The sequence below is a fragment of the Homalodisca vitripennis genome, unplaced genomic scaffold (assembly GCF_021130785.1).
Source record: "Homalodisca vitripennis isolate AUS2020 unplaced genomic scaffold, UT_GWSS_2.1 ScUCBcl_513;HRSCAF=2684, whole genome shotgun sequence".
Lineage (NCBI taxonomy): Eukaryota > Metazoa > Arthropoda > Insecta > Hemiptera > Cicadellidae > Homalodisca > Homalodisca vitripennis.
The window spans coordinates 67,032-80,219 of NW_025776629.1; the positions used below are offsets into that span (position 1 = coordinate 67,032).

Here is a 13,188-nt window from a genome sequence, read left to right on the forward strand (position 1 = left end):
AACATGTTAATATTCCGTCACAATATTTTTATATTATATTATTATATTTTTTTTTTCAGTTTTTGTATGTTGTTGACATCCACATGACTAATAGTCCCATGTACTAGTTAATTTATTGATCTACTTCCATAATTTGTTCCTAAATTTTTACTTTTATAGTGTTTTGTACACAGGAAGATCGTCTGTGGTTTCTGAAAGGCCACAACTTATACAAACTGAAGTTCTTTACTGAAGCGAAAGAAGCCTTCCAATTTGCTTTCAACTTATGTGAGATCACTGATGAAAACCATCATCTGGTTAAACTAAGGTAGCCCACTATTTTGACTAAAAAAAAACTCATAACAATAATTTTTTCATTTTGAAAAATAAAGTTTTTACTTTTATCCCCATACTTATACATAATATTAAACATAGGCTACTGCGCATCGTCGGGCCGAGCTCCGTATGAAATCTCTCAACCTGTATGTGCGCATTAATTTTCAGATATAAAATGATCCTATTGATTTTTACCAAATATGGCCTACAGTGTGTCTCAAAAAATGAGTTAGAGTTAAAAATTATCAGGGTAGCGCAAAATAGTATGGTGTCTTATAAAGCTAACATTATTTTTGGTTCCAGTCAAGTTTAAGATGAACATTAAGGCCGAATTTGGAAACATTCATATTACAAGTTTTATCTCTTTTCACTGGAGAAAAAGGCATTAGATTCTGATCTATTTTTCTGCCGTTCAGTTTTTTGTTCTAATAACGATGAAGGCTCAAAACTTGCTTTAACTTACAGAACAGAGATTTTATCTGCTTTTAAGCAGCGAAAGGTTCGGGAGATTTTATGAAAATTATTTACACACCTAGAATTTTGGGAATGTATATTACTAATTTAAACCGATATTGAACACTTTAAACATAGCAACATGTGGTTTAAAGTACGGTTTAAAATTATTTCTGGAACGAAAAATGTTTTTTACTTTGAATAACTTTTTCCTGGAAAACTACTTTGCAGATTTTAATGAAACTGTTTGGCAAATTTATGACTTCTTGAAATATCTGATATTTATTTATTTATAACATGAATAGCTACGAGATTTACAACATAAACAGCTATATTAACAAAACAAATTATAATTCAAAACAATTTAAATAGTGAATTTTTCACAGAAATTAAATTCTGACGCCATTTTGGATAGTATGGAAAAAAGGAAGAAAACAACTTTTTGTGTTTCATTGTAGATGGATTTGACTTGCACTATTCAAAAAGCATTAACAATTCATTTTTGTAATACATCCTCATCTTTGTAAACATGTCTATATTACCTTTAGTCTCTATCTGCATCCGGAAGATTTTACTAATATTCTAGATAATGCTGTGGAAAAATGATAAGATTGTGCCTTAAAATCAATCTTTTATGGGATAAAAAGGGCATATTTTAAAGGCATTAACTGTTTGAATAGTCAAGAAGATAGTGTTTAGCAGTAATGTCTAATATACACAACTGAATTTTATATTTGTACAACCAAAACAAATGGAAATCTTTTTATCAGTTCTCCGATATTATTTATTACATTTGGCAGTCAGTCAGTGGTTGATTTATATTTAACTGCTGCATGTGGGTATTCAGGCTCAGGATATTTACACATGCTGTACAGATAATGTCTAAGACTGACATGCTATAAAATTACTTAAGTAATTATAATATTAAAAAATTCTTAACCTTAAAAGCTTTGAGTTTAGCTCCAGTTCACCCTCCTTTTATTGCAGATCTAAAAAGTAAAAATGTTTCGTTTTGAGCTTCTTTGTCGTCGACTTTTTTTTATCTCTTCAGACGAACATGACTCCAGATTCCAGGAGTCCAGTCTGAGACAGTGTCAGATACCAGATGCTGCAATAAAAGGAAGGTGAACTGGAGCTAAACTCAAAATTTAACTGATCAACTCTTCCTACCAGAGCTACGTGATGTTTTAAAAGCTTGTTTTTTACCAACAGTAACCATTTCGATCCCCATGTTGATAGAGTATGTCATTTACAGACTGGGGAATATCTTCTTGAGTGAAGGTGACCACCAAGAGGCCCATGCTTACTACCTGGATATCTGCTCCAACAGTCCAACACCTCTCTCTTGGCTTGGGCTTGGTGTTACAGCCTTCTTGGTGAGGCATAAATAACGTGTTTAGTAGTGACGAGATGTTCTTAATATTTTCACCATCATTTACTGATAATTCGGATGTTGGTATGTTATATAGTATTACAAATTTATCATAATTACTAGATTAGTGAAAAATTTGCTGCCACATAATCAATAACCCACAAAACTTTATATGTAATAAAGGAATTCGAAAAGAAGGATACTTTTCTGCTGGGTTTATTCAATGGTTGAATTGGTTGTTCGGAGGGTAGTCAATTTATAATGCACTAGCTGTTTCCCACGGCTTTGCCTGCTTTTCATAAACTTTGCCCGTATATGAGCACTTCTGGTTCAAGTGAATTATATTTATGTCAATGTAGAGTTAGCCTTGTTGCTACAATCAAGAAAATCTGTCAAAAGTGTATATTTATAGCCATTGTACACACACATGTATTTTATTATTATGTGGTCTAACACTCAAGCTTTAAATTCAACCAGAAATTTATTTTAAAGAAAAATATACATCAAAACCTGACGCCTTCAAATAGTGTTTGGCTATTTAATATACGTAACTGTTTTGTAATTGCAGTTTATAATGTGCAGGCACTTTGAAAACGTTTATTTTTGCAGTGCTGCCTGGTGGCGAGTTACATCAATGGGCATAGCATATAAACCTTCTCCGTGGAAAAATACATATACATACAAATTTGTATAATGATCGGTCAAATAGTTTACGATTCTATAAAGGACATACAGATAAACGTTCATTTTTATATAGACTAGCTCGTATGGGTCTATTAATAGGTGAGACCTTTATTAAAGACCCAACAGGGAGTTATTGAAATTGTGTCATTGTCCTTCCATCTGTCTGTCTGTGTACGCTCTGTGCGGTTAACTCTTGCTCAAATGGTCTTGGAGCTTTAAAATTTGGTACATAGGTTCCTCATGCCCTAAGGAAGAACCTTATAGATTTTAAGGTGAAAAAGTCAAAGACTATAACAAAGAAGCAGTGGCCCATCATGACAGCAGATATATGTTCCGCCAAACTGTGGCTTGAAGCTGATAGTTATGCTATCGTATGATGTGTTACACAATGTAAACCGCAACAAATGTGTTTAGGTAGCAAAAACCGCTGGAAAAGTGGAGGAAATTTACTTAATAGATTCAAACTTGTGATATTGAAGCCCTTAATAATGGACTATCGGTTTTGTGGCTACTAATTTTTACAGGACCAATGCAAGCTGGTAACGAGTAAGTTAATGTAGTCCAGATCTGTGTGATCAACAATCGAAGCTTAAACCAGTTATTGAAAGTGTCTGCTAATTTAATTCCACTAATCTTGGTTATTGGCAACAGAACCATGACTTGGATGATGCTGAACTGGCATTGAGTGAAATAATGTAGTCCTGATCTGTGTGAACTGGATGATGGTTTAACACAAGATCAACAATCGAAGCTTATGCCAGTTCTTGAAGTGTGTCTGCTAATTTTATTCCACTAAACTTGCTTATTGGCAACAGAACCATGACTTGGATGATGCAAAGCTGGCATTGAGTGAAATAATGTAGTCCTGATCTGTGTGAACTGGATGATGGTTTAACACAAGATCAACAATCGAAGCTTAAGCCAGTCCTTGAAAGTGTCTGCTAATTTCATTCCACTAATCTTGCTTATTGGCAACAGAACCATGACTTGGATGATGGAAAGCTGACATTGAGTGAAATAATGTAGTCCTGATCTGTGTGAACTGGATGATGGTTTAAGACAAGATCAACAATCGAAGCTTATGCCAGTCCATGAAAGTGTCTGCTAATTTCATTCCACTAATCTTGGTTATTGGCAACAGAACCATGACTTGGATGATGCTGAATTGGCATTGAGTGAAATAATGTAGTCCTGATCTGTGAGAACTGGATGATGGTTTATCACAAGATCAACAATCAAAGCTTATGCCAGTTCTTAAAGTGTGTCTGCTAATTTCATTCCACTAATCTTGGTTATTGGCAACAGAACCATGACTTGGATGATGCTGAATTGGCATTGAGTGAAATAATGTAGTCCTGATCTGTGAGAACTGGATGATGGTTTATCACAAGATCAACAATCAAAGCTTATGCCAGTTCTTAAAGTGTGTCTGCTAATTTTATCCCATTAATCTTGCTTATTGGCAACAGAACCATGACTTGGATGATGCTGAATTGGCATTGAGTGAAATAATGTAGTCCTGATCTGTGTGAACTGGATGATGGTTTAAGACAAGATCAACAATCGAAGCTTATGCCCGTTCTTGAAGTGTGTCTGCTAATTTTATTCCACTAAACTTGCTTATTGGCAACAGAACCATGACTTGGATGATGCTGAACTGGCATTGAGTGAAGCCAACCTGTTGGACTGCCGGTTGTCTCAAGTCTGGGGCTATTTGGCTCTGGTGAACCTGCTGATGGCACGCCCTGAGATCTACCATCGATGCCTGAGTCAAGCTCTGCGGGTCAGTTATGTTTGGTATTAAAATATTCAAAATAGATAGTAAACCACGAATTTTAAATCTCTTTACAAAATATATGTATCTAACATATACCAACACATAGCTTTTACTTTTAACTACGTATTCGGCAGATAGGAATGTGTTATAGTTTAATATGTTAACTGAGATGGACGCTTCTCTTGACTACTTTCGCTACTCTATTCTCGTCGTCGACTTTTTTTGGATCTCTTCAGACGATCATATATAGTATTAACTATGTATTTTGGTGAATAATAGTTTAATATATTGACTGTGGTGTCGCAATGAAGGTGGTAAGTGTAACTGTATAATAAATGAACCAAAAATGTGTCCAATAATTGCAATAATGCCAAAGGACTAACGCAGATAAAAGAATTAAAATTGTGGGACCCAATTTACTTGAAGTACAATTGTAATTAACATACATTTATACATTTAATTTAATCAATGTAGAGGATTTTTGTAAAGAATTACAATTTTATCAGTTATAATAAAACTGTACAACAATAATTTTAAGTTTTGAAATTTCTTGTCTTAACCCATTGGCCTAGACTCACGTACAGGTATATATCACGTGCAGCAGCGACGTAACTAGGTTATTCAGCACCCGGGGCAAACACCTATTTTGGCGCCCCTCCCCCCCACCAATTGAACTGAAACTAATTCCTTATAACTCCTCTTAAAAAGTGTGGTGTGTCCATCGGTACCGGGTACGCTACATTAATACTATCTTGAATCTTGATCTTAAAATACTCAACCTCAAGTTCAAAGTATATAGGCCTAAATATATTTGGTAAATAATAGAATACGTATTTTCAAAAACAAATAGTTTATTTCAAAACAACACCATTTATACTAAAACACTTATGATAGTAAATTATGTAAAATATTGATTTAAACATTTAATTGTTCTTAGAATTTAACTTTTCGGGCTTTTCTTGCAGCAAATGTACTGACAATCTCACTGAAGCATAGTTTTGAGGCTACCTGGTGCTCAATGGAAATAATCCCTAGGTTTGTCAGCCTCTGTTGCCCTGTCAAATTCCGTAAATAATTTTTTATTATTTTAAGTTTACTAAAACTTCTTTCATTCGAAGCCACTGAAACCGGAATTGTCAAGAAGATCCGTAAGGCAGTCATTATGTTTGGATATACATCCTCCATTTTGTTCACACACAAAAATTTCAGAAGATCAATCGAATTGGCTGTTTGGATATTTGGTACTAAATCCAAACCATGGTATTTGAAACTTTCCACTTCAGTTGCCAATTCGTCTTTGTCCAAGTCTTCTTTATATTTGGAGGCTAATTCAATTGCTTTAGCCTTTAGGTCATCCCCACTCATTGTTCCAAAGCTAGCTCCGTTGAGAAAACCAAACAAATGATTTATGTTTTGAATAGAGTTGAATCTTTCTCTGAGTTCACAAAGAATGCGATCGACGATTTCTAATAGCTGCTGTTGAAATTTCTTCTCTTCTGAGAATTCAGGTGCTTCATCTTCGGCATTCTCATCAAACATGCGCTTTTTTCTTCTCTTTCGAACTACTTTGAAATGAGGATCAAGGCCAAGATTTGTTGCCATTTCTTTGGCTTCTTTCATTGCAGCGTTTGAATAGTTTGCCCTTTCCGAGTCTAGTTCAGAGATCAATCGACTGATGTGTTTGGCCGATCTATGTATGGTGATATTCTCCACTTGTAGGAGCTTGTTCACAATGTCAATGCGGGTCAATTGCTTGTACCAAAAACAGGAGAGAACTATAAACTCAAACTGCTTGACATTTTTCAAAAGATTAGCTGCTTCAGTTTTTGTTTCATCTGAGGTAGTTAGGCTGGTTCTGAGGTCATTTAAAGCATTTATAATTTTACCTAGATGCTTGTATATAACTTGTACAGCTTCCCTCTTAGTCGACCATCTGGTGTTACTTTGTAGTTTTAGAGATAGAGGGACATGTTTTAATAAAACCTCCCATCTATTGGTCGAGGAAGCAAAAAAATTGTACAAGCAGTTAAGAGTTCCAAAGTATGACTGTACCTCCCCTGACATACTAGCAGCATTTGCACCTACTAAATTTAAGGAATGAGCCGCGCAAGGCACAAAATAAGCCAGGTTGTTTTCGGCAAGAATCCTAGATTGGACGCCTTTGTATTTGCCAGCCATATTCGAACCATTGTCATAGCACTGGCCCCGGCAGTTCTTCAAATCTAAGCCATCTTTTTTGATTTTCTCTGAAATTTCTTGCGAAAGACCCAATCCAGTTTTTTCACCAACTTTTACAAAATCAATAAAACTCTCCACTACCTCCGGACCCTGTTCGGTGATTTTCACATAACGAAGGACTTGAGACATTTGCTCCAAATGACTTACGTCGGGAGTACAGTCAAACATAATTGAAAAGTATTTTGAAGCCTTGATGTCACAAAATATGTTTTCTCTGACTTTTCCTGCAATAATGTCTAAAAATTCATTCTGGATGAGCGGCGAAAAGTAACTGACTTGGCCTTTTTTATGGCGAAGAATGTGCTCTTTCAGAGGTGCATGGTAATGAGATACTAGTTCAATAGTGTTCAAAAAACCTACCGCATCTAGGGTCACTGAAATCCAGGTTTTCATTGGAGCCTCGTAATGGGCTGCCATCTTTTTGCTAGGTGTAAGATTACATCAATGATAGCATACAAAACACCCTTCCAGTGTGCCTCTTCAAGTGCAATCATGTCTTGTAGTTCTTTGTCAATGCCAGAACGTTTACTTAAACTAGATTCTAAATTTTTCCAAGCACAAAAGCACTGTTTGTGATTTAAGGAGTTCTCATGCTCAGGAATCCGTTCACTCAATTTCTTCCACTGAGTGAACCCTTCATCTTTGGCTAAAGCAGAAATCTTATGTGGATGTTGATGTTCAGTGTGCGAAAAAAGTTTGCATGGGATACAATACAAGGAATTGTTTGATTTGCTATAGACTAGCCATGTTCGATGTACTTTTAAGCCATTAGGCATAATTTTTGTAAACCACTCTTTAGTCAACTGTCTCCCATCTCTTAAAGTATTGTTAAGATCAGGTTCTATTTTCCCTTCATTCAATAATCTCGATACGAGAAAACATCTGTCTGCATCCGAAATGGTATTAGGCCACTTCCCCGGATCTTTTAGATCAATAGATTTAGTAGACTCACCATGGGTTGGATCAGTTGTCAAACTCGTAGACGTACCATTATTATACTTTTGCTCCGGTTGAAACATCTCGATCTCTTCACCCTCGACGTCATCCTGGGTGACCGTTGGTACAACTGGAAGTTCTTCCAGCTGAAGATTTTCCGTACCAAGATTAGCATTAGTTGAAAACACGTCTTGGACTGCATCAGCTGATGACCCTCCATCTTCAAAAGTCGTACTTGTACTACAGCTGATTTCATCTGAAAAAATAAAAAATTCGAGTTACCTTCATTCGATAAAATAATATTATTGGTATATTTGTCAATTTGTGGTAGAACTTAGCTGTTTAAATTGTGCCGTATTTATCTAAAAGCATAGTTTAACGCTAAATTAAACAATACTGCCGACAAAGCATCTCCTACTATACTATTTTTTTTAAATAAATTATGACGTTCTTAGTTCTTGGTTAAAGCGAAATGTCGTCTTCAAGTGTGACGATGACTAGATTTGCTGCTTGTTAGCGTTTCTAAGAAATAGCTTAAGAAGAAGAAAGCTTAAACCCTGTGTTCAATTATATATTTTTTAAACACAGATTCATATCAATAGTACGCTGCTACAGTTACAGAAAAGTTAATTATGATATATTTTTAAGGTTTCAATAAGTTAATCATTAATCTGTATTAGTTAATAAATACAAAGTAACAAAGTACTGTATATCTATCTTACCTACCTTTACTGTTTGTTTCATTTAGCCATGATGATAGAAGAGACGAGGATTGATGTGCTTCTTTTTTTCTCTCTTTAGCTCTTTTGCGATTTTCCGCACCAGACAGTTTTTTCGACATGACTAATATTCACAAACACGAAAATAATATTGCTAGTAACACTCAAAGAAACAGCTCCGCAACCACTTTACGTGAACCGAACCACTGATGATGTATATAATGAAGTAGAAGTATGAACTATTGTCAACAATAGTAGTGCACAACTGCACAACATACGCAGTTAGTCTGTTAGTCAAGGTCAGGCCAGCGAGCATCGATGTGTTGTGTTTGTGGCAATGTGGCATGTGTGGTGCGGTGAGAGGGATGGGGGAGCTGCGGGTGGGAGCCGGGAGGGGAAGGAAGTGTCTGACGCCGCGCCGTCCTAGTGAGTCATTCCACAGATAACACAGTGTGCCCATACTCGTTCTGTACAAGTTCATGCAGACCGTAAACATGATTCGTAAATAGTCAGATAGCATTCATCATTTCACTTTGCATTTTCTTAGACTTAAATCAAATAAAAATAATAAATATAATGATTTTCTTTTGCAACACACCTCGCATTAAAAAATATTTTCAACAATTTTTATTAGAAAAATCTGTGGCCGTGTTGGCGCCCCCCCAACAACTTGCGCCCGGGGCACATGCCCCGCGTGCCCCCCCCTAGTTACGTCGCTGACGTGCAGTGATGCACGGACAGAACCTGGACTCACGTGCGCAGCATGATCTGGTGACGTTGCGATGTACTATTTAAAGTATTTATAGTTTTTTTTCCCGTTAGATGGTATGCCAATACGCTTTCTGCAGACCTTTTGAGTTGTTGGTGAGTTCAGGTGTGCCAACTATGGCAGAAAAATATAACTTTTATCAATAATTGTAATCTATTACCAGTGGTTATTTTGTGTTGATACTAGGATTATGTTACGTTTAAAATTACGGCTAGCACTTCTGACAATATTATTGAAAGTTTATTTCAGTTTTTTATAAAATCCATTTAAATATTTATTTGTGAAATATTCGGTAAAATATTGTTTTGTTGCAAGGCTAAACGCTAGCCTGAAAAATAGAAACAATGTCGTTTGTCATTTATTTGTGTAGTTATTTTGTTATTTATTATTTTTATTTTATTTTTACAGTGTATTTTTTTTAGTGTAGTTCTGTGTTTTTATATGCAAATTGTGTGTGAATGCTACAAAATCTGCGATCCATGCAAACTGATGGAAAAACTGCACTTGATGAGTACTCAAATATAATTTTGTTAAATAATAAATGTTCAAATAAAAATTTTAATATAATTTATTTTTCATGACAAAGAGTTACTGAACAATAATATATATTCAGTTTTTAGATAGTAAATAATTTTAACAGTGAAAAAAAAATTTAAACGAAAGTTTTTTTACATATAAAACCCAACATTTTTGCTATAATTAACATTATTAGTAAATTTAAAACTAAATAAAAATCAATTTTATAGTTGTAAAATGTAGCTTAGTTTCTTGGAAACATGATGGTAAAAATAACTATGGTAATAACTTAATTAGTTAGGTTTCTATAAAAATTATACGAAACCTTTACACTTTCAGCAAAATTAATATTGCTAGTTCAGGTCCATGCAGCACCAGAAAAACTACTAGGCCAATGGGTTAAAACTAAAAAGAACACCAGAAATGGGATCAATATTAGTTTGGACGTCAAGGTGTAACTTTATTATTTTACAATATTAAAGAGTTTGTAACATTTTACTATTGTTACAGTATGGTTTGGACGATCCAGTACTTCTTGAGAGACTTAACATTCTGGGACATCTGGTAGAGCCATCTTGAGACTTTCATGTAATGTTGATTTAATTCTACGTTATAATTTATTTCACTAAATAAATGTTTTTCATGAGAAGAGATGAGAATGCTTCTATTTGTTCTCTTAGGACAAGAATCTTATAAATTGCTCCTAGTCCTATAAGGACCTTTGCGCTGCTTCCGGAGTGACAGGATATCCAGGATGGGTTGAGGGTAGGGGCCGCCTCCTATTGAGATCCATGAGGAAGAATTTAGGGCACTAATCTCAAGTCATGTCCCCTCAGAAGAAGGGGGTCAGCTCTAAACCAGCCTCTCCAGTCAAAGCAGGCAGGGGGTGGCACACCCTTGTTGAGGCTAGCAAGAACCTCTGATACTTAGGGAACGAACCTCACTAACTCCAACAGTCATCTTCTGCAGTAGACTAGACCTATCGAATTACCCTTGCACCCCAGAATCTCGACATTTGCGGTTACTGATGTGCCGCTCCTGGACATCCATAAGGTTGCCCAGATTTAAGTGACACATCGGTTTTTGCTGTACCCAGTGTAGGTTCAACTGGAAGGTATAAACCAGCCAGAAGCGATCCTTGCTGGATGTAAATAAAGTTTTACTCCACAACATTTTTAGAAAAACAGATTCTTTCTCAGCGGCGGTCTACAATTATATTAGTGTTTAAACTCCAATATCACTGGTGGTTTGCCAACCACATTTGCTGGGGATTTTCTACAGACAAATACTTCATATTGCCAATCCGTCTACATGTTCTGGATTGTCCCTTGGAAGGGACTATTCCATTGTGGGAGTACAGGGTTTGTATTTTTGTTAATTTGGGTTTAGTTATTGACAGGATAAAAATAAGTAAAAAATTGTTTTATTATACAATAATATTGTATAAGTAATAAAAGTTTAAAAAAACCGTAAACAAACATTAAAAAAAAGTTCTTGTCCATTTTTACATTATTTTTGCTGTTTTTATGATAAACACCATACAACTATCACATATTATAAAGCAATTGATCATTTACAAGATAAAGTTCTCTGAACACATTTATTGCTGATGGAATTAAAAAAACACAATTCTTTCACCTTGTAATGCACAGCGGTACTTTGCATTTAGTGCAGTGTAGGAAGGATTTCCTTGTACATCCATGATTTATGCATCTTAAATTAATTTTATTATTATATACTAAAAAAACATATGTATCATGTCAGCCAATAATACAGTTCTCAACATCAGCTGATATAAACAGCTGATCCCTTGAGTGGAATAGTCCCTTCACAGGGGATGTTTCAAATGTACCTTAATGCTTACTAAAAATGTACATTCCACACTGTTTTTTTTTTTGTAGTAATTATAAACCTTATAAACAAAAATATATATTAAAAAAATATTTACAGCAAATAAAAATGGAATATAATTTGTTTAGCCATGTAGTTAGTAGTAATTCCATGTTTGTCTACATATGAGAATCCAAGTAGTTTAAAATAACTCCTAAAGAGTGTGTCACTATTCAGTGTAGTCAAGCAACACTATCTGTTGGTGACACAGCAAACTAAAATAGAAATAACTAAACACAGTTCATTTTAACTTATTTAAACGGATCATCCCTGCACGGGACAAATCCAAGAGGCTAAAATGCCTATCACACTCTGATAAAATCTCATATTAGATATGGCCTTACAATCTGGAGGGGCTCCTCAGGGAATCTCAAGAGAGTACTTGTACTACAAAAAAAGGCAAGGACCATAGTGAACCTGGAGTCCCAGCAAAGCTCAGACCCTAGGCATACTCACATTACTTGCTTCTATATCCATGAAGCCATTTTATACGTAGACAAAGACCTGCAGACTCACGTGGACCTTCATAACTACCTCACACACATGCCTCCAGATTCATCTTACCCCAACATAGAACAGCCCTCTAGGAGAAAAAAAACCATAATAAATTGGCCAAAAGATAAAAAAACCTCCTTCCAGACCATCTCCAGAATGTGACTGGAAACACCCTCTATGAGAAAAACCCATAATACATTGGCCAAAAGATAAAAAAACCTCCTTCCAGACCATCTCCAGAATGTGACTGGAAATACCCTCTATGAGAAAAAAAACCATAATACATTGGCCAAAAGATAAAAAAAACATCCTTCCAGACCACCTCCAGAATCTGACTGGAAACACCCTCCAAGAGAAAAACCCATAATACATTGGCCAAAAGATAAAAAAAACCTCCTTCCAGACCACCTCCAGAATCTGACTGGAAACAGACTGAAGAGCTTGCTTCAAGAATTCCTTCTGAAGAATCCTGTGTACTCTATTGAAGAATTCCTGGATAATTAAACTCCTTGATTCTTCTTGTTGTGTATTGTGTTGATTTATTTATTTTAGTACTTTTTATCTATCACCTATTAAATCTCTCTTACAAATTAAGTTATGAACTTGTTGATTTAACTAAGTTTTAATGTACCTATCTTCTTTAGTTTTCCTTTCATGTTATTTTATCCTGTTATGTATCTTATTGTTTATTTTAATGTTTTATTATGGTCAGATTGTTATGCTATTTTTATGTTTATTATAAGTTATTGCATTTTTGTTGTTTGGCTGTTTTTATCTGTTTAAGGCTTAAGTCATTATAAATTGTTATTAAAGGTATTGCATATGGTTTCGTTATGATGTTCTCTAAATTTAGATTGTAAATAATTATTACAACATATAATTCAATGTATTATTTATATATTATAAATTTTGGCAACATCTATTACATGTATAATGCTTAATAATGAATAAATAAATAAAAAAATATTGCTTCACAGAGTGTATAAAAATGATAAAACTAAGATCCTGTCAATTGATGGAATTC

General features: G+C 34.9%; 1 protein-coding gene across 1 annotated transcript in view; it reads left to right on the forward strand.

The window, feature by feature from the left end:
- LOC124370798 overlaps positions 1–10,422 on the forward strand; it is a gene marked incomplete at its 5' end in the record, with an annotated part of 42,572 nt that extends 32,150 nt beyond the window's left edge. The window contains 4 exons of the mRNA XM_046829093.1: positions 174–307; positions 2,024–2,144; positions 4,458–4,607; positions 10,290–10,422. Of these exons, the coding sequence (XP_046685049.1) occupies positions 174–307; positions 2,024–2,144; positions 4,458–4,607; positions 10,290–10,358 (474 nt within the window). The remainder of the gene's footprint in view (positions 1–173; positions 308–2,023; positions 2,145–4,457; positions 4,608–10,289) is intronic.
- Between the last annotated feature and the right edge of the window lie 2,766 nt (positions 10,423–13,188).